The 20,341-nt window shown below is 45.7% G+C and overlaps 2 protein-coding genes across 8 annotated transcripts in view; one reads left to right on the plus strand and one right to left on the minus strand.

Annotated features, from left to right (window-relative positions):
- Positions 1 to 3,572, plus strand: part of LOC115917282 (ubiquitin-conjugating enzyme E2 E1) — a 45,592-nt gene extending 42,020 nt beyond the window's left edge. For all 7 annotated transcript variants that reach the window (XM_030971123.1, XM_030971117.1, XM_030971118.1 and 4 more), the window contains 2 exons: positions 1,574 to 1,721; positions 2,651 to 3,572. In XM_030971123.1, the coding sequence (XP_030826983.1) occupies positions 1,574 to 1,721; positions 2,651 to 2,748 (246 nt within the window). In that variant the 3' untranslated portion in view covers positions 2,749 to 3,572. The remainder of the gene's footprint in view (positions 1 to 1,573; positions 1,722 to 2,650) is intronic.
- A 1,075-nt stretch (positions 3,573 to 4,647) lies between these two features.
- NKIRAS1 (NFKB inhibitor interacting Ras like 1) lies at positions 4,648 to 20,282 on the minus strand. The gene is made up of 5 exons (XM_030963548.1): positions 20,237 to 20,282; positions 19,141 to 19,234; positions 18,282 to 18,406; positions 10,433 to 10,674; positions 4,648 to 7,695 (listed from the first exon to the last, which is right to left on the minus strand). Exons 3-5 carry the CDS (start codon positions 18,373 to 18,375, stop codon positions 7,456 to 7,458), a joined length of 576 nt encoding a protein of 191 aa, XP_030819408.1. The 5' UTR covers positions 18,376 to 18,406; positions 19,141 to 19,234; positions 20,237 to 20,282; the 3' UTR covers positions 4,648 to 7,455.
- Positions 20,283 to 20,341: the final 59 nt, after the last annotated feature.

Below are 20,341 nucleotides of genomic sequence, written 5' to 3' on the forward strand. Positions count from 1 at the left end.
AACCTTCTTGGAAGGAGCCCAAAGGTGCAGGTCAAACACAGGAATACTGAACAAGCAGCAGGGCTGGGCTGAGGGCTGCTCAGGAACCCGAGGCAGAGCCATTGCCAGCAACTGCCAATGCCACGAATGTGTTTCGCCCTGGACAGTGTGGGCTGGGGCAGGTACGGCAGAGGCAGATCCGCCCTCTGCTCAGGCCGGTGCACGTGGACTTCCACATGACTGCAGGGAGTAATTGCTGCCTTTCCTCCGAAGATTAGATGATCTGGGAAACAAAGGTCATTTAGGCTTCTTGTCTGCTGTACCTCCAAGGCTCCCTAGGTAGAAAGCATCTGGAGTTCTTGGTTTTGGAGTGGCAGCTTTTTGCAGAAGGTGTGGGAGGGTAACACATCTCTGCTCTCTTGAAGTCATTTTGCTATTTCCCCCATAATATGCAAATGTGCAGGGATTTGGGGTTTCCTTTGTTTGCTTCCTGTTTTAATCCAAAATCCAAGCAGCTCACAAGAAGTAAAGCATAAAATCTCCCCAAGCATGCAGCGTGGGTGTCTCCTGTGTGACAAGTAACCGCTTTTGCAAGTCCAAAAATAGCCCATGTGCTCTGTGCATTGGGAGCATTCTTGGAAACACTGCATGGATTCAGTGCACGGGGACATGCCAGTCACCAGGCTTCTGTAGCTGTCACCCCACCCTGTGCCTGCTCCCCAAGCCTGTGAGAGCGAGGGTCACAGGCAAATTTTTTGCATCAGAAAGGCAGTAGAAAAAATGAGGATTGACTGGCAAGTTTTATGTGTGGGCTGGTCCCATCTCAAGAGAAAGCACTGGTGTGTTCTTGTCATACCACACACTTACCAAGTGTGTTTTGCAAATATTCCTGTGACCTCTAAATAGCCAATAACATTTCTAGGTGTGGATAGCTGACAAATTTTGAAGATTTAGGACATGAACCCACCAGCTCATATTCCTAATCCTAATTATTCATGCTCATAATCCTAATCCATGCAAATTGCACCAAATTTGTTGTCACTGTTCACTCGGTGAGTCAGGGTAAGGCCTCTCTGCAGGTCCCATGGTGTTCTGAGCACTACTCCTGGTGCTCGTGTTTCCCTTTTGGATAGCTTCTGTGGCAAGCTGCCTAGCTCAGTCACATCGTGAAATTAAGTAAATCTAACTTCTTCTATTGCTGAGCCTCTTAGAAGTGATGGAAGCTGTGATTCCAAGTGCCTTGGCCTGTCTGGAGAATTTTATAAATCCTTGGGAGTCCAGGAGGAGAAAAATTCTGGTGTTAAGGCCCTGGGCCGTTTTGTCACTGGGAACAAAAAGACAAAAATTAATTAAAAGGAAAAAAAAAAAGAAAAGTGGGGGAAAGAAATTAAACCCACCGCGGCCTTAGTTTTACGTTGACCGTGGAAGTCGGCTTCTGAGACTGTTGCTCATTTCTGTTTTAAACCCGGCTCTTTCTTGTTTGCGCCGCGAGAGGGCGGCGGCGGCGCGGGAGCCCGGCGTGGCTCAGAGCGGGGCCCGGCGCCGCCTCGCTCGGGCCTGCTGCGCCGTCCCTCCTCACAGCCCCCTCTTGCAGGTAACGTTCCGGACAAGGATCTACCACTGCAACATTAACAGCCAAGGCGTCATCTGCCTGGACATTTTAAAGGACAACTGGAGTCCAGCGTTAACCATTTCTAAAGTTCTCCTCTCCATCTGCTCCCTCCTCACAGACTGTAACCCCGGTAAGTCCACCTGCGCCTTGCATTCCTCTCAGCACCTAAACAATGTGACCCTCCTCACTCCATTGGTATGGCCAGCTCAGCTCATGCCTCCCGTGGTGGAGCGCATTTCCCTCTCCAGGGCAGTCAGAGAGGGGCTGGAGGCGGTGGAGGGAGATATCCCTTACCAGCCTGCTGTTCACTGCTCCTCCCGCTGACCCTTGGGGAAGCAAGCGAGCCTCCTGTGCATGAAAACTCTTTCCCCTTCAAAACGCAGCCTTTGCTGCTCTGTAGGGCTACAGTAATTCAGTAATGGAGCTTGAAGAGCCACAAACGGTTCTGAAAATGGGGGGTTGACCTTTTACTTTCCATCATCCCTTTAAAAGAAGTGGCCAACTATGCCACAAGTGGTCATCACTGCTGCTCTAATCCACCCACTGTTCACACGGGTTAAGAGGAATATGTCTTCACTTCCAAAGTCATTTTACAGATTGCATTTTTCATATGTCTAAAGAGGAGAGAAAGGCCAGATCTCACAGTGTACTAAACTTGTTGTATTAAACCCCTTCTTGAGATTTCATCTTTCCTAGAAGGCAGCTTTACATTGTTTATAAGTACAAGTACTTCGCATGAGTACCTCAGGCACCCTTAGAAGGAATAAAATATACCTGAAATGCATGAATTGGTGAAAACCCTCAGTAATGCAAAATATGACTGATTGTTGTGCCTTAAACTTCTTAAAACTTTATTGGCATTTCACACTATTAAATTACAGATTAGTACATCACCATAAATACACAAAATCAAAGATACAGATCATCAATTCAGTACGTTTAGGTTGTTGCAATGTACCTTACCTGCGTGTTTGCCTTGTATGAAATTTACACTTCAGCTTTATTTAAAAGCTTTTATTGGGTAACTTGTCTGAAATAAGTGGTGTGTTTCCTTTTCAGCTGACCCCCTGGTTGGAAGCATTGCCACTCAGTATATGACTAACAGAGCAGAGCATGACAGAATGGCCAGACAATGGACCAAAAGATACGCTACATAAATTGGATTTTCGTCAAACTCTTACATTATTTGTCTGTGATGGAAAGAGCTGCTTATGATTTTGAAGGGGTGGGGGGTGGGAGGGTGCTGGTAAAGAGTAGGGTATTTCTATAACAGATTTTATTCAGTCTTTTATTTCCTAAGATTTTGTTGTTGTAACTTAAGGTATCTTGCTACAGTAGACAGCTAGGATTTGGAATAGCATACTTTAAGACTGTAATTAGTTCAGCAATATTAGCTCACATATAGTACCGAGAAGAATGTAAACTTCTTAGACTTCTTTGGTTTTCAGTTTGCTTGCAATATGTAAAAGATTAAAACAGCTTAATTTTGTACAGGTACATAGGTTGACATTTATGTAAAAGTCCTTTCAAGACTCTACACACTGTTTTTGCTTTTTGTTTGTTTGGGTTTGAGGGATTTATTTTGTTCTGGGTTGAATTTCCTTTTTTACTTTTTTTTTCTTTTTTTTTTTTGTAAAAAGATGTTGGGATTGTTTTTCCCTATGGAGGGCACATTGGTATTTAACAAATCCTTTTTAAAGACTGTCATCTCATGATCTGTGATATGGAGAGGTGGATATATGGCTTCATATATGAAATGAGAAGTAGTTAATGTATTATTTTATAAGCCAATCTATCTTTGTGAAAAGAATAAAGGGTTTAATCAGGACTTATGGTAACCTGTAGTGAAATACCTTAAGCTGTTTAACTGTAAGGTGTGGAATAGGAGTCACTCAGTGGATTGGTTGTATGTTGTGGGCTACTTAAGTCTGCATTTGTTACTGTGCTAATAAAAAGATGTTTAAAAAAAAAAGAAGAAGAAAATATTTCTGCTTAGTCCCTTGCTTTGTCATTTTGCCAGAATGATGTCTCTGTAAGCTTTGCAGGATTTATGCTGTGGTTAAGGACAAGGGAGATCTGTAGGTGAGTGCACTGACTGCTGCTATTTTAGGAAGGCAGTTCTAGACAACCATACAGTGAATGACAGCATAAGACCTTTACAACTGTTCATTAAGTGTTCTGCAGGGACCTGGCCGTGAGGAGGTAACTTGCCACAGAGTCCACAATAGTTACTTTTTAGCTTAAGTTTTCACAGTATTGCCTCTGCAGGACTGGCATGTTGTTTGCAAGTACAACCAGAAAAGTGTAAGCTATCTGGAAGAGAAAGAGGCAGGACGTAAAAGGAAGAAAAGAATGTCTTGATGCTTTTCTGGTGGAGTGGTCTATTCACACCTGGAAGAGAAGGAGTCGTGTCCTGGTAAGGTAGCAGACAACACCATGTACATCCTTTAACTACCTATAAAGATTATCTCCTAGAGACATAGTGTTTGCATTGAGGTGTGTAGCAACAGGGCAGTTAATTGTGGAGATGGCATTTCTGACCACTCCCTTAAGGTAAGGGCCGGAAGCAGAGATTCATTTTTCATGGCGAGTGCTTCACCTTGTGACATTCTTGTGAGTGCTGGGTGGTCATCTGCGCTCTCGGATTTGGTTTGGTGCTTTAAAATAAATTCTGTATGTATTTCATTTACATATTTCTCTTGCTGTCTAGGTACAGAGCAAATCTAACTTGGTCCAAAGTAATCTGTTAATCAGAGGTGTCCTTTCCTTTGCTGGGTAGGTAGTAGCACCATAACCTCATCAGCTGAACTGCCATCATTTGACACAGTGCATGATTTGGTGTACGAGCTCCCTCAGCTGTTTACCTGTTTGGTACATAGCTACATCACACTAGGAGCATCTCTGATAATCTTTCCTTCTCTACTGAGTAAAGAGGTAAATGGCTTAATCTCAGTAGTTTTTTGCCAGCTTCTTTCTTTGTACCACCAGGACATGTCAAATTAGCTGTATTAACTGGTGGGAGCGAGTGATTTGTAGTGTTTATTCAGCAGGGTAGAGGCTTTAGAGGAACAGAGAAAGATGGTTTTGTTTACTAATTTGTTTTTTTTCTTTATAATAAGTTTTCTCTGTTATCTTGTGAAGGGACTCTGGTTTTGCAGAAGGTAAATGATCCCAGTGACCTAGAACAGGGTTTGAGTCAGTGGAACAGGAAGAACAAAATAAATGTTCTGGCCATTAGGTACTACATTATACTCTGTACTTTGCTTATTCACCTTGTGTAAAACTCTACTACAGCAAGTTTCATTTTTACTCAGTACCAGCCACTGTGTGCATATCATTTGCAGAGGAGACACTAGATTTTCCATCGCTTCTCAGTAAAACACTATGATATTTAGAAAAACATCAGAGTAAGTTTATGAAAGAAAACAGTGGGTGGTGATTTTCTTTTTTTATCTGAATGCCCCAAATGATTTAAACTCTACATTTAGCCAAATCAAAGAAAATGTGTTTGCCTTTATGAAGCCTATTTGGAAAAATGGCCTTAGTCATTTAGAAGATACTGTTTCTCTTGCCTGTCTTAAAACACTCTCAATTCCTGAGAGTCCAGTGGAGCAAGTGAGCAAGCTGCACTTGCACTGCACAGTTCTGGCAGCCTACGGGTGACATCAGTCTTGGCAGAAGAATTGGCACCGACTCTGCAGCATGCAGAGCTGCACTGGAACCAGTCATCCCCATTCGTTCCATCTCCAGGCATTTTAAGTTCATTCTGACTTGTCAACCTGCACTCCCTTGGCTCAAGGGTCAGCTTTAGTGATGTGCTGTTAGGAGACATCTTCACTTATTTTGATTGATCCAAGGCTGATTCTAGTCCCTTCCAGAGGGGTTCCACAGAGCTGATGAAGAGGAACATGACCCATTCCTTGGTAAGAAGTTGCAGTGAGGCAGTGAACCACTGCTGCTCTGAAGTCACCTCCACTTCCAAGCATGCAGGCAGATATGGAGTCTTCTGGGTAGGGAGAAGCCTGGAGTACACATGTGTTCAGTAGGAAATGAGTGAGGAGGGAGTGTCATCCTGCTGGGGACAATGACTCTTACTGGCCAGGTGTGGGGAGGTCATGCTATCATGCTTACTCAGCTGCAGTGTGGAAACATTGTATGTTCCTAGCAAGGCATTACATGAGCTTGCTCATTCATAATTGCTCTCTTATCTTACTCCTTGGCCACAGAAATTCAAACTACATTGAGCAAAGCACATAAACAGTTTCATCTACCTTCATTATAATGGTAGGGATTCCTGTTTAATTTTTAGTGAAGTGTACTGCTGCTCTGACATTAATAATGTTGACAGACTTTAGTAATGCTGACAGGCTTTATTAATCAGTATTCAGGAAGAGCAATACTATGAGCTTAATTGTGATCATTAAGCACATTATTTAGCAGTTACAATATGACAGTGCAAATAATGCTTGTGGTTTTGCTGATTCACAGTGAAATTCTCAGTATTTGTTCAAAAGAGGATTAATTTAGTGGAAAATGCAGAAACTGGGTACTTCAGTCTCTCTCCCTACTCTTGCCTTCAAATATAAAGAAAAGCTAGCATCAATTAGTACAGGAGGTTCTTAGATGCCAAAACCTGGCCCCTGTCTCTGGGAAAAATTGCTCATTCTGTCACTCTATATATCCCCTTTTGTTCAGTTTAGTGCCAGGCTGGCCTGGGACAGCAGATTCCTGCAGCACACAGATTTGCCAGCATTGAGTCAAACACAGCACATGCAGTTGTGCTCCTGCAGCCAGACCATGTGCAGCGCATGGAGACTGGTGCCATTTGTATGGGTATTGCTGGGTGTTTGCCCAGGGATGTCCCCAAAAAGGCAGGCAGCCTCCTACCCTCCTTAGCCCCACCTGCAGAGCCATACAGAGCTTTGTGCCAGCTGCTAGCTGGCCTAGGGAGGGTGGATTGCTGCAGCTTGCCTGAGCAGCCAGGTGAGCGTGCCCTAAGCAGAGCCCAGCAATACCTCCTCCATACAAAATCGATCCGTATAATTCTCAGTAAAATGACCACCTGTGGGAATGTGGGACACCTATGGGATTTGTAGTGGACATACTGGAACAAACCCACAGCTGTGTTGTCCTTAGGTTGTTGTTCAATCAATGAGCTCTAAGAGCTGTTCTGGTTTCTACAAATGAATTCCTGACCTGAAAGCACTGCTTACTAGACTTTGTTGACAAGGTTCATGTTAGGGTATTTCCCATAAGATGTGGGGGGTGTTTTTTTTATGATTTTGCTGGGGTTTTTTTTCTTCCAGACACTAGCAAAACATCAGTGGCTAAATCTGGTAATTGTTCCTCCTGCTCCATATCCTTCTCCTACAGCAAGACACTGATCTCAGCCTCTTGCAGCATCAAAAAGCCCTGTGGCCCTGTTTAAGGTCAAGGTAAAAGAACTGTTGCCATTTCAAATATATCACCTTCCCAAATGGAATGCTTTATTGCAGTTAATACTTTTTGTGACTACAGGCTATAGATCTGCAGAGGGATTATATACTGGTAAGCTTGTTGATTTGTCCCTCAACATGGCTGTATCCAGGCATAGTAAAAGCCCCTGCTAGAGAGGTATCCATCTATGCCTTCCTCCTCCATAACCCTGGCTGCAAAATAACTGCTCTCCTAAAGTGCTTTTTGAGGCTTTTACCACCAGCAGCTTTTCCAAGCCAAGTCTATGAGAAGGAAGGATACCTCTTAGCTATAAGCTTGCTGATTTTATTGCTGAATGATATTATTGCTTTAAGTGAAACTGCATGGAGCAAATGGCACAAAAAGGACTTAGACTGTGACCTGGCAGCAGGAGACAATGCTAAGCTAGTCTAGTTTTCACAGTTATTCCCTTTGCTCTTCCTTCCAGGCAAGGGAAATGTTGATTTGTTCTGGGACTGGGACAGTTTGCTAGCTAAGAAGGTGAAGGGTTCAAGCAGTGTTTTCCGATCTGTCACAGTCACTTCCCACAGTCTCACTTTCTCAGCCCTTGCCCATTGCTGTGCTGCTTCTGTTTCCACTTGCCTTTGGTCCAGGAGGTCAGTTTTGTTCCCCAAGACAATAACTGCAACCTACAAACCAAACAAGAGGGTGAGCTTTATACCAGAACCATCCACCAGTCACCATCCTTTTAAACAGTGGGCAAGTAGCAACACCGTTCAGTCTTGTTCTGTAACTTAGCACTGGCACAAGGTGGGTTGGAAGCTTGTTTTAATCATAGGATATGCAGGACTTCCCCTTCTTGCCACCCCACTCCCCGCCCCCAATGATTGCTTGAAGGCAACAATAGCCAAGAGATCCAAAGTTAAACAGCCCCATTCTCCACTTACTTGGCAATTGAGCTGCCCTAGACAAATGATAAGAGCACGACATCCGAGTAGGTCACAGCAGCAGATGCTTGAGAGATGAAAAAATGCGCAGCAGCAGAGAAAGCCTGGATCCCACAGTGGTGGATTTTGCCCAATTTGCTTCTTGTCCATCCCACAATATAAATAAAGCCAACCGTGCCAGCAGCCTGGACAGGCTGGGCTATGGGCCCCTCTCCCAGCTCAGCCCCGCTGGCTGCCCAACCCCAGGGCTGCAGGGGACAGTCTGCTGAGAGGGGCAGATAAGCACCAGCAGCGTCCTCTGGGGAGCACTTCCAAGAGCAGCAGAGCTCTATCAGATCTGCAGTTGTAAGGATCCATCAAGTGACTTGTGTCACTATCACCCAGACAGTCCAGCATGGCTGAGCTCAGTAGGTACCTGAAACCTTCCCAGGGCTTTAGCTCTAGGAAGTGCCAAAGGCAGTGCTGGCCATGTGAAGTTACTGCTCCTCCTTATTTTAAGTTAACTATTTTCTAAAAATGTTTTACCAGCACCAGCTCTTAGGGAGAAACCATGCCTACATTTGTAGTTCAAGGTCCTTAGTCAAACTCTGTTTTCATCTCCACACTAGTGGTTTGACAAAGATCAAGTGACAAAGTCCTCTCATGATGATGATTTGTGGGGTTTGCTGTGGCCACACTTGCTTGCTCTTTCCTGTTCAGGCTAACTCCAGAATGCCTTCTGCTTCTTTCCAGCTAGAGAAGTTTATCCTGTTCCTGTGAGGTCTGAGACTTCCTTTCTTTTCTACAGCAGTCCAGGGTGTTTGGAAAAATGCTGCTTAGGGGTTTTTTCCCCCTCTGTGAAGGCTTTGAAAGAAGCTATAATCTTCATGTGTATTTACTGCATGTTCCAGCTGAATTTTAGCTATGGCAAAGCTCTGTCAGTGTAACAGAACAAAACTTCTATTTAGTATAAAATTTGGCCAGGCTTTAAGGTGCGTGCTGGAGAGCCCCCACAGCCAGCAGAGGCAAGGAACCAGCCATCAGTGCTTTCTGTCATCTGCCACACAACAGGGGACTGTGCCACTCAACGAGTTGAAGTTCTGCCAGCTCAGAAGCACCATGTGTGGAGATACATCCCCAGTTCAGTAAAGAATTCATTTTAGCAGAGCCCAGACTTTAAGTCACAGAATCAGTAATCTGCTGATTAACAGTTTACCTTAAGGTAGGACCACTGATCTCACCTTGTACACCTTAAAGCCTATTTTTATGGAAATCATAAGAATGAAAACTATTTTATCCATCTGACTGTGGCCACCATTTTTTTAACCATGTTATCCTCAGTCAGAATCACAATTTTAAGCTCTCCAAAAGGATAAGCAAATTGGCTTTTTTCTAAAATACCTGCATGCCAGTGCCAGGGAGAAGAGTTCTGACAGGTAACACAGATGAGCAGGATGCAGATCCTGCTGGGGCTGTGACTTCCTCTCTGCATTACAACATGCTGTATAGTACCAAATCAGGGCCATCACAAAACACAGTGCTGGGAAAATTTCCTGCTTGTCCACCTTTCCTTGCCCTGCAGGGGAGTTATGCTTGACTCCTGCATCCCTGATATACGTGACAGTCTGCAGCTCACACCAGCCCTACCACCTAACATTCCTCTCCTGTGACTGCACATTCATCTGCCATCAAACTTGAGCCTGCCTTCCTCTACCACCCTGTGCTGTCAGTACAAAACAAGTTACATTTTTGCAAAGTCTCTCCCTACCGTCATCCAATTAATTCTTCATGCTTTTTTTTCTTTTAAACAGCATAAAACAGGCATTTGGAAAGCTGTAGGCTAAAGACGTTTAACAGGGAAAACTACTCCAGAATATAGATACTGTAGGAAAAGCCGTAATGCTAATGCCACATGCAAGTTATATTTGTTTAGCTAAGCTGGAACGCTGTCAGCTGAAAACACTAGCTGCTTTCTAAGGGAAAATAGAGCAGTCATTTCACACAATTGAATTGATTCAATATGGTTGTTAAAATACATTAAAGCTGCTTTGCCAATTGACTAATGTCTGGGAGACCCATTGTCAATTACACTAGTTTGTAAGCCATCAAGTACATGAATACAAAACAAACAAAGATAATGCCCTTCGTTACATTATTCTATGCACTTGACTTCCCCTGTACAATATCTAGAAAAACACGAGCTGCACTGCTGTAGACCATATGTTTTATTAGTCATAAGTGTCCTGGCTGGTGCATTCAGCTGACTGAATTTTAGCTGTGGTAGAGGAAATAAGGAGGAAAAAAAAGCATTTTTTGCATGACCTGCATGGCATGTGAATTAAGCTTCCCTGGCATGTGAAGGCCCCCTTTTTGCTGGGTTGCCCAAGGCTGTGGGTACCTTCATTTTCCTTTGTACACGACCGTTTACAGAAACAAAAGCTGGGCTTTGCGACCTTAATTTCCTATCACTGATACAGCGTTTAGCCAAGCATGCATTTACCTCCTTTTTGTCCCTGAAGACATCGATCTCCTTTTTGAGCAGCTCGACTCTCTGGAACGCCTCAAGGCTGGTCACGGCGTACACCAGCACGAAGCCGTCAGCCACAGAGAAATAGTGTTTGGGCAATTCCACGCCCTCCTGCAGACCCCTGGTGTCATAAAGCCGCAACTGTTCCTTCACGCCTCGGTCTGTCTCCACCGATGCCAAATACACATCTTCCATTGTGGCACCCTCTTCTAAGCCTGTTTGAAAACAAGCAGGAATGTTCCACCACTCTAAGTACAGCCTCACTATAAGAATTCTTTGCAGTGCAAAAGAATTTTGCCCCACAGTAGTTTTTAGTGTGTGTTTTACAGAGTGACTTGACCAGGCCTTGACCTTGCCTGGCATCTCCATGGAGGGCTGTATTCATAGACGACTGCACATTTCCAATAGTGACACTGTAAATACATTAATATGTAAGCACATGATTATGCCTGTAAAATTAATCTATGCAACATGCACATTCAGAATAGGATAAGATATAGGCTCTCCTCCCAAGTTTTCCAAACTCCAACCACCAGTTGCACCAGTTCTGTGCCAAACATGCTGCAAAACGAGCCTGCCCAAACATACCCTTTTGGAACAACAGCCAGGGAACACCAGATAGTCAAGTACTAACATCTTAAGCCTACTTCTTTACCTCATAATGAGTTGGATCATACTGCAGAAGCAGAAGCCAAAGGAATAATTCTGGAAATGAGTGTGTATTAGTGGTATAACTAACCAATACATGAAATTAAGCCAGAGAGGGAGGGGGATGTTCGCAGGCAAAGTTCCATACTATGTTCACTCAAATACACAGTGAGCTTTTTCCATCCCCTAGGGATTTAAAGTTACTCATATTGGAACAAGTTCATTTACTGCAAGACAAGAGCATGCACAGGGTAACAAGCTTTCCTATATGTATCACCTGTTCCCCCTGACTGTTTGCATACTGGCCCTCCTTCCCTCCTCCTCTCCACACAGTAAATGTGAGGTAATTCAAGGCAGCTCGCTTTGAACTAATTAAAATTATTTTTTTTCTAAGCCAAACCTGAAAACACATCAATCACCTTAGCTTTGTGTTCCTCCTGGATGCAGGTGCATAAAGTTACAGGTTGAAACAATCTATGTATAGTGTAGCTGGGCCACTTTCAGAGTTGATTTTAAGAATTCATATAAGCCCTTTGCAACCCACGTTTTTGCCTCCACTGCACTCCTATACACAATTGTTTTCTGCTGCAGGACTACAATAATGAGTCCTGCTTTATTCTCTTTGTCTGCCAAAAAGGGACCATTTTTAGTGTATTGTTTAAGAAAACACAAGGGATTATCTGGGCTATCAAAATAAGGATTTTGCTATATTCAATGACACTATTCAAAACACTTCACACTGACAAACAAGCTAAAGCATTCCACCCACGCTGATGGTTTCCCGTGATGTGTGCAGCATTCCTGTGCAGGAAAGTGGCACAAGCTGTTCTTTTTGCCCCTCTCTGTGCAGTCTTCATAGATCAAACTCTTATTAGGTTTCCAAAGATTTAATTTATCTCGCCTCCAAATATAGCCATGCTAATGTGTGGGAGCAAAACTCAGAACAGAAGGACAAAGCAAAGGTTAATGAAAAGAGGAAGCACAAATGCATCCTGTGTGATTGTAGAATGTGTCAAAGGGTCACTTTTAAAGACTGAGGTAGTAACAAAGCCCTTTCTGGATATAGCACTGTTATTTAGACACAGCACTATATTCTTGCTCTGCCTTGCTGCATTGTATAGACAGGTCAAGGAAATATCTAGCATCAGTAAACATGGCTTTGGCAAGAAGGAAGGAACCATAAGTACCTAAGTTTTCTTTTTCAAAAGCAACAAATCATATTGTACAGTTTTTCATCCTCTAAATGCTACACTGTAATCCAACAGCCTCTAATATATCCTCGTTATCCTGTGACAATCTCTTCCTAATGGCATTAAAAGCAGCAGTGAAAAGTGTATCTTTTAACATCCTATTTAAAAGCGAAGAGGAAAATTTAAGACCTGGGGCTTAACTCAGCAGAATAGAGTAACAAATTTTGATGTGAAATAAGGAGGGGGCACTTAGGAGAGAGTTGAAATTTATGCACCAGTATCAGATTCCAGAGGTGAAATTTCACCTACATACACTGGGGGAGGGAGTATATGCAAGTAGTTTCCTAAGTAAACATGGACAATTTTTAGAAATACATGTGCCACCTTATTCTAGGCCCCTGCTCCTAAAGCCCAGACCATGTACCAGCTGTATCTTGCTGACAATGACATTTACCCTTCTTGTTAGTAGCATCCCATTCAAACACTTCCTAGGTCTCCATTCAAAAATGGGTCAGGCAAGTTGTTGTAAGAGAAGCAACACTAGTCAGTGTCCTAGAAAGATGCTGGCACCATCCCATCCTCCCTGCCACAAAGATCCTTATTCTCCTTCCCTTCACTGGCATCCCTGGGCATCCTTCCACCACCTCTACCTGGGTGGGCAAGGGCAGCTTGTGCTGGGGAGTTACTGTCCTGCAGACTGCTGCCAGCTTGATTAGTTTTTCCATGGAGCAGAGCACTGCAGTGGGCCAGCTTTGAGGTTCAGAAGCTGGAGAGGTGAAGGCGAGCTAACAAGAGAGTGCACAACATCACACTTCCTTTGAAAACTGAAGATATAAAAAAATTGGAGAGGAAAAGGAGGAATAGACAGAAGTGATGCCACTCTCTAGCACCTACTGAGCTGGTGCAAATCTTAGGAGAGGCAGAAAGGCCTTTGTTTTTTACCAACTGCTGCCACAGAGGAACTGCAACGGGAAGCCTCAGTCATAAACTGGGTGTTGTTCCAAACCCTTGTGGCTTCCCAGTGAGGAAAAGAAAAGGCTCAATATACTAATGAATACTGCACACTTAGGCCAGGCACAGCAGATAAACTGCAAATACCTAAGTAAAGCAAAATTTCAAGAGGGATGGAAATTCAAAAGTTCCCAGTTGGATCTTGAACATTAATGCAGTACAAATTTTGTGTCTTCTTGAGTACTTTTGAAGATTTTCTGTGTAATCCCTTTTTCCCTTTTTCCAGAGGAATTCCGAAGAGCTCCTAAAACCTGCTATTCCTTATGTTTGTAAACTGCAGAATAACAGGCTTTTCTTATTTAGATCTCAAAAGACAGTGTATCAGAGGATCCCTGACTTGGGAAAGAGCTGGACAAACCTCAAGAAGAGCGGATCTGTTTAGATTTAGCTGCTAGGGAAGTACTGGTCCCACCAACAAATAGCCAGGTTTTGACCCCCAGTTATATATATTCAGTTCCATTTTAATCTATTTCTAAAATACAAAGCTGACTGCAACTCTATCACCAGGTAGTTTTAATTTAAGAAGTGAAGATGTAAAAAGGCATCTCTGCCCATGGCAAGGAGGTTGGAAGGAGATGATCTTTAAGGTCCCTTCCAACACAAACCATTCTATGATTCTATGAATGCAAAATTAGGCTAATTAGCCTGCACATCCAAAGTGTGTAAGCCAAAACCCCAAATCCCTCCAGCTGGAACAAGTGAGGCAATTTCTGTCATTATGGCTTCCACCACAGTAATATATGGTGTTTTCATTCCTAGCTACTAAGAGGATCTGAAGTAGCTGCTTATGAATAATATGACCATACCAGCTATTTACGCAGCCAGGAGGCAGAGATAAGTTTTCTACAAGGGAGAGTTCTCATCTCCTCCTGTTGAGCTGGTAAGTTTTAGTATAGGCTGAGAGGCCAGAAATATTTTAAGGCAGAAGAAAGACTCCCTTCTGCATCATCACTGAACAGGAACACTGTTTAAGGAAAAATATCCATCTTCTTAAAAACATGTTCTGTACCAAAGCTAAGGCAGCAAGTCTCCTGCTAGCCTGGTGAAGAGAGGTCAGGCCAAGCAGTGCCAGGTACCACAGGTACTCAGTGGGACATTTTCCTGCTGCCAGTCAAGGACCCTTTTCATGACTGAGGAGATAAGACTGGCCCCTCTTTCTTCAGGACAGCAAGGTGGAGGATTTGGATGAACACAACACTTAAGTCACAGAAACAGAGATCATCCCAGGTACTAGGCAATCACAGAATCATAAAATAGTTAAGCCTGAAAAAGATTTCTAAGATCAGTGAGTCAGACTGTTCAATCAGCACTGCCAAGCCCATCACTCAACCATGTCCCTAAGTGCCATATCTGGTTTTTGAACACTTCCAGGAATGGTGATTCCACCACTTCCCTGGGCAGCCTGCTCCAATGCCTGAACACCCTTTCCCTATTTTTTTCCTAATATCCAATCTAAACCTTCCCTGGCACAACTTGAGGCCATTTCCTTTTTTCCTGTTGTTTGTTACTTGGGAGAAGAGACCCCCACCTGGCTACACCCTCCTGTCAGGTAGCTGCAGAGAGCAATAAGGTCCCCCTTTGGAGCTTCCTTTTCTCTGGGCAGAACACTCCCAGCTCCCTCAGCTGCTCCTCATCACAGTAGTGCACCAGACCCTTCCCTTCACCAGCTTAATTTTCCTTCTCTGGACCCACTTCAGCCCCACAATGTCTTTCTCATAGAGAGGAGCCCAAAACTGAACACAGGATTCAAGGTGCTGCCTCATCAGTGGTGATCACTGTCCTGGCCCTGCTGGTCACACACCATGTCAGATACAGGCCAGGCTGCCATTGGCCTTCTTGGCCACCTGGGCACACTGCTGTACCTGTGTATGTACCACATTCACATGCACAATCCTTAGCAGCTATTTGCCCTGACCTATGGTGATACAGTCCCTGCATAACTCGATGCTAAATCTGCACCCATTTCAAACATTTCCTTTTTGGTTTTTTTCTAATTCCTTGTATTTGTTTGGCAACAGTGTCTGCCTTGCAATAGCTACATTATTTTACATGACTCTGAGAGCATCTCTCATCTATTTGTCCTCTCCTTTCCCATCTTGGGACACAAGGTAAATTCCCTTGCAGTTTAAAGCCTAGCACAAAATCCAATACCGGACATTGTTGCTCACACACTACAGGGACAGTCCTTTTTTGGGGTATTCCTCCTTCCTGAGTACTTTTTCCTCTTTGACCTCAAGCAATCTTGGTGCCTTTGCAAAGAGTGTTAGCTGCTGACCATGTAAGTAACAGTGGCACTTAGGGACTTCATCCATGACAAGCCAGGGAGACCTGAAGGTGCTTGTTTTTCTAGGAAAAGAAACAGTGCAACTGGGTTTACAGCACCACCACCAAGCACACAGCCAGGAGCACGGGCTCAAAGCCAAGGGCTTTACATAGCAGCGTGAAACCTCCAAGGACTCCAATCACTTCCCTGACACCAGCTGTGCCACCGCTCCTTTTTACAGGAAAGTCAACAGGAGGCACGTGAGCACTGACAGACTCGTGGCTGATTTACAGCCAGGAGGAGACCCTCGTGACAGTGGCTGTGACACCTTGGAGAAGGGCAGCAGACCTTGTGCTCTGAGTCTCCAACCAAGTTGTAGCGTGCCTCTTGTCACTGAGAGGGGGATGTGCTTGCCATGAGAACGGAAAGACTCCCCCTGTTGGCTCGGCCATCCTCCCCGCGGCTCCTGGGCCCTTGGAGCGGCCGCAGAGCCGCTCCTGACGTCAGTCAGGAAGCACAGGTTTTGAAACAGCTTGTGTCCGTGTTGCCATGCCTGGTGAGCTGCCTTGCTGGTTGGCTCTGAACAGACAGGCTTTCAGCAAACACACTAGTCCCTTCTTGCCTCCAGCCAAAAAGGCCAGCAGCCAAGATGTACATATCAGCTTTCTGGAGCTCACAAGCTTTAGGAAATGAGGATCAGGATCCTGCAATCATGTTTCAGGTGTGGAAGGGCCACCCCTGCAATGGCAGCACCATCGTGCAGTTTAAAGCACCTCAGCTAAGGAGCAGTCAAAAACTCGCCATTCCTCAAACTCTGTCCTTGTGTACTGAGATTCTCACAATGGCATCCTGCCCCTGCAATTCAGCAGTTAAATCAATACAGAGTGGAACTGTAGCTGAAAGTCTTCTGGGAACCATTTCCACCAGCCCATACTCCAGGCACCCCCAGCCACAACTGCCTGTGTGCTGAGGAAGAGGCAGGGAGGATGGTGATCACTCAGCAGCACTGCCAAAAGCACCAGCTTATTAGTGCATCCCCTCAAATGTGCCTGATGGCCTGTGCAAGGGATACCAAAATTGCTGGGCCATGGCCACTCATCTCTTGGGGGTGCAGCAGCTCCATAATGACCCTCTCCATATCTTCATCTTGTCTCTGCTACTTGCCCTCTTCCTCTGAATGTCTTAGGAGTATGATTTGACCAAAATCACACAAAACAGGAAACTACCTTCTTCCTTCTCCCCTCGCACTCCCCATCTGCTATCAGCTGTTCCTTCCCTTACCAGTAACTCCAAAAAATTAGAGCAGAACTGCAGGCAAGGAAAAATTATCTTTTTAAGTGCAGGGGGGCTGGGGGAGAGGTCTGCATTGCTCCATGGCCAAGCTGGAGCAGGGCATTTGGGAGTGACAGAGGGACAACCATGGTTAAACCCCAGGCACGAGGCCTCCCTCTGGTTATGTCAGCCAGTGTCCATGACGTTGTATAATCATGTACATGGCTGGCTCCATAAATAGCTCCTCTGATCAGCAACACCCGAATATCCTTCCTGCGAGGGTTGCTAATAGCAGGCAGGAATTAATGCAAGGCAATACGATTTAAGTAACGTGGCCTTGCTCATGCTGCTCGGGTGTCTCTGACAGCCTCCCAGCCCGGCACAGAGGAGAGGCAGGCCGGCAGCAAAGGGAAAAACCTTCAGCCTGCAAAGCTTTGCAGCCTTCACGTTGAAAGCTACACGGGGCTACGTGCCTAGCGCTCAGTAGGATGCTGGAAACAGATGTTGCTGCAACATTAGAGGAAATCCTCCTTTTAAACACGGGTATTAGCACACAGTTCTGTATCACGCTTTGCCAGCAAATTCCTCCCATCCACACATTTTAAAGGTGCAGTGCTGCAAAGCACCATGCTAGAAATCCTTGTGTTTATCCAACAACTTATCCCGACGTCTAATTTACCGGCTCAAGAAAAAAATGCAAATTGACTAAAACATCTTCTGTCAAAGCCCTGGTGCCACCCCTTGTTTCTAGGTGAGGCAGGAATAATTTGTCAGCCTGATGATCATTGCCCTTCCTTTCGAAGCCAAATGTGGAAACAGAGGGAAACGTGCAGGCTGTGCCTTTGTTCCCTTTCTTTTGTGCACAGCAAATATCAGGCATCCTCTGTTCCTCTGTCAAGTCTGTTTTCCCCATGGGGGTTTCTTAGAGAGCAGAGACACTTGGCCTTCAAAACTCAGCATAGAACGTGGAACCTAAAGCTGAGCTGTTTTTCTTTCCAGAGCTTTGATTAAATGTTAGCCAAAACCAAGCAAAATAAAGCTTTAAGAAGATGAAACAAAAGTCTAAACAGCGTCTACACTCATCATGTGACAGCTATTTATTTTTCAGGCGTCCACAGCATCTTTCAGGGAACGAGATATTTCTTTTGTAAATACGCAGCAGGCACATCACCTACTTTCAGTGTTTGTTTCTTTTTAAACATTCTTGTGTTTTATTACTGGGAACATCATGGAACAGCTTCTTCTGCACGACTCTTAAAAATCTGTAAGCAAGGGACTATGAATTTTAAGAACAGCCCAGAGATGCCACAAAACCACATAAATTTCCTCCTTCACCATAGTGCAGTTCGCAGTCCTCCATTATTGGTGTTTTGGGGCCCACACTGACCAAGATGCTAGAAAAGGAAACAACCTCCCCCCAAAAGTAAAAAAGTCTCACCGACAGTGTGCTTTCCATAGAGAAGCTGCTCCAAAATCGCAGTCTTTCCCACTGAGGCCATTCCACAAACCACCACCTTGTAGCCCTTTCCCATGCTTCCCGAGGGCCGGTTCCACGGCAGAGCCCTGTGCAGACACGGGAGGCTGTGAGCCCAGCACAGCCAGGGATGGGGATGGGGATGGGGATGGGAGTAAGGATGGGGATGGGAGTGGGGATGGGCACGGGGATGGGCAGGGGCGGGAGCCGAGCCCACGGAAAGCGCAAGGCAAAGCGCGAAGCAGCGGGGGCACAGCTCCCTCCCAGCGCCTGCCAGCGACTGATATTTTTAGGACTAGAGTTTCCTCCCACACCATTTTTTCCAGGTTTTAGGCTGCTGCCAGTGGTGCTGATGCTTGCCTGCAGCCTTGACACTTGTCCTGTCAGGTTTGGGGAGACTGGGAACGCTGGAGCATGCACACCCCCGGGGCAGGGGCTGTGTTTGTTGGTGTGTGTGTGTGCACGGTGTTATCGGGCTTCCTGGGTTTGCAGTGGGCTTGATGGTATCTCATGGTACCAGGCTTCTGGAAATGCAAGAAAATGGTGGTTCCTTCCCTTTTATTCTGCTCACAGAAAGTTTCTAGCTTTTATGGACTAAGAGCAACAAAACAGGTGAGTTAAAGGCAGAAGCACAGGAAAGCAAATGCAGAAAGCAGGTTTTTTTGGTCTGCTTTAAAGCAGTTTGATGGGTGGGGGCTGGATCTAGCAGGAGGCATCCAGCAGCTTGGGGCACTTCCCTCTGCCAGTGAGCCATGGCAGGGCAGCAGGCCCTGACTCAGTTTGCTGATTGGAGCCATCTACCACAGAGAGAGCTGAAGAGTACCTTTTCTGGACCAGGAGGGGCTGGCGTTGTCCTGCTTCGATTCCAGTTTAACCAGGTAATGCTTCACAAGCCAGGGTGCTCTGAAAAGCATACCCTGAAAAACAGAAAGGTCATCCTGCAGCTGCAGGTAGGGAGGCAGAAAGGACTTGCAGGCTGGGAAAGCCTAACTCATAGAATGATAGAGTGGCTTGCGTTGCAAGGCAGCTTCAAGGCCCTCTCCTTCCAGCCCCCTGCCATGGGCAGGGATGGCACCAATCAGAGCAGGTCACTCAATGCCCCATCCAACCTGTGCCATGCCACATGCAGGAGGGAGGGGAGCAGGGACAGGAGCAGATCAGTGGGTAAAGCCAGGGCCTGCAGAACCAGGGATTCCACGGTGCCCTCTCCCTACCCTCCACTGAAAAGGTTTTAGGTTTGGGGTTTTTTTGCCCATAGTGTTTATTATTTAGAATAGAATAGAATCCTTACGTTGGAAGAGACCTTTTAGATCATCCAGTCCAAACATCAACCCAGAACTACCACTGTAACCACTAAACCACATCATCCAGCACCAGATCCAGATGCCTTTTAAACCCCTCTAGGGATGGTGACTCCACAACCTCCCTGGGCAACCTATTCTGATGCCTGACTGTCCTAATAGTGAAAAATTTTCTTCTAAGACCTAATCTGAATCCCCTCTGTCTCAGCTGAAGGCCCCTGGTCCTCTCACTGCAGTCACAGTAGAGGAGACCAGCCCTCACCTCACTACATTCTCCTTTCAGGGAGTTGTAGAGAGGGATGAGGTTCCCCCCGAGCCTCCTCTTCTCGACACGAAACAAACCCAGCTCCCTCAGCCGTTCCTCATAATCTTACGATTTTTAAAAATAATTATTATTTTAGAGATTTTTTTAAGGCTTCTTTTCAGGGCTTTAAGCAAAGTCCCACCCCAATCCCGGACCGGGAGCTCTTATGGGGGCTGGGGAGCGGGGGTGTCTCGGCGGATGCCGCATCTCGCCAGGCCCCAGGTGCAGCCCCCGTGCCCCAGTGCCCTGGCCCCGGAGCGCGCCCCCGGCCCCCGAGCGCGCCCCCGGGGCCGCCCCCCGCCGCGAGCGCGCACCTGGACAGACAGACGTCCCGGCCGGCCCACGGACCCGCGCGGGGCCCGCCCCCGCCGTCCATTGGCGGGCGCGGGGGGCCGGGCCGGGCTGGGCCGGGCCAGGCG

The sequence above is a fragment of the Camarhynchus parvulus genome, chromosome 2, assembly GCF_901933205.1.
Source record: "Camarhynchus parvulus chromosome 2, STF_HiC, whole genome shotgun sequence".
Taxonomy (NCBI): Eukaryota; Metazoa; Chordata; class Aves; order Passeriformes; family Thraupidae; genus Camarhynchus; species Camarhynchus parvulus.

Excerpts from the sequence above, each read along its gene's own strand:
- NKIRAS1 (XM_030963548.1), bottom strand. The coding sequence starts at position 18,375 with ATGGGAAAGGGCTACAAGGTGGTGGTTTGTGGAATGGCCTCAGTGGGA. Across the intron at positions 10,675-18,281 it reads CTATGGAAAGCACACTGTCG|GCTTAGAAGAGGGTGCCACA; the intron begins GTGAGACTTTTT and ends GTTTTCAAACAG. Across the intron at positions 7,696-10,432 it reads TCTTCAGGGACAAAAAGGAG|GTTGCAGTTATTGTCTTGGG; the intron begins GTAAATGCATGC and ends TTTGGTTTGTAG.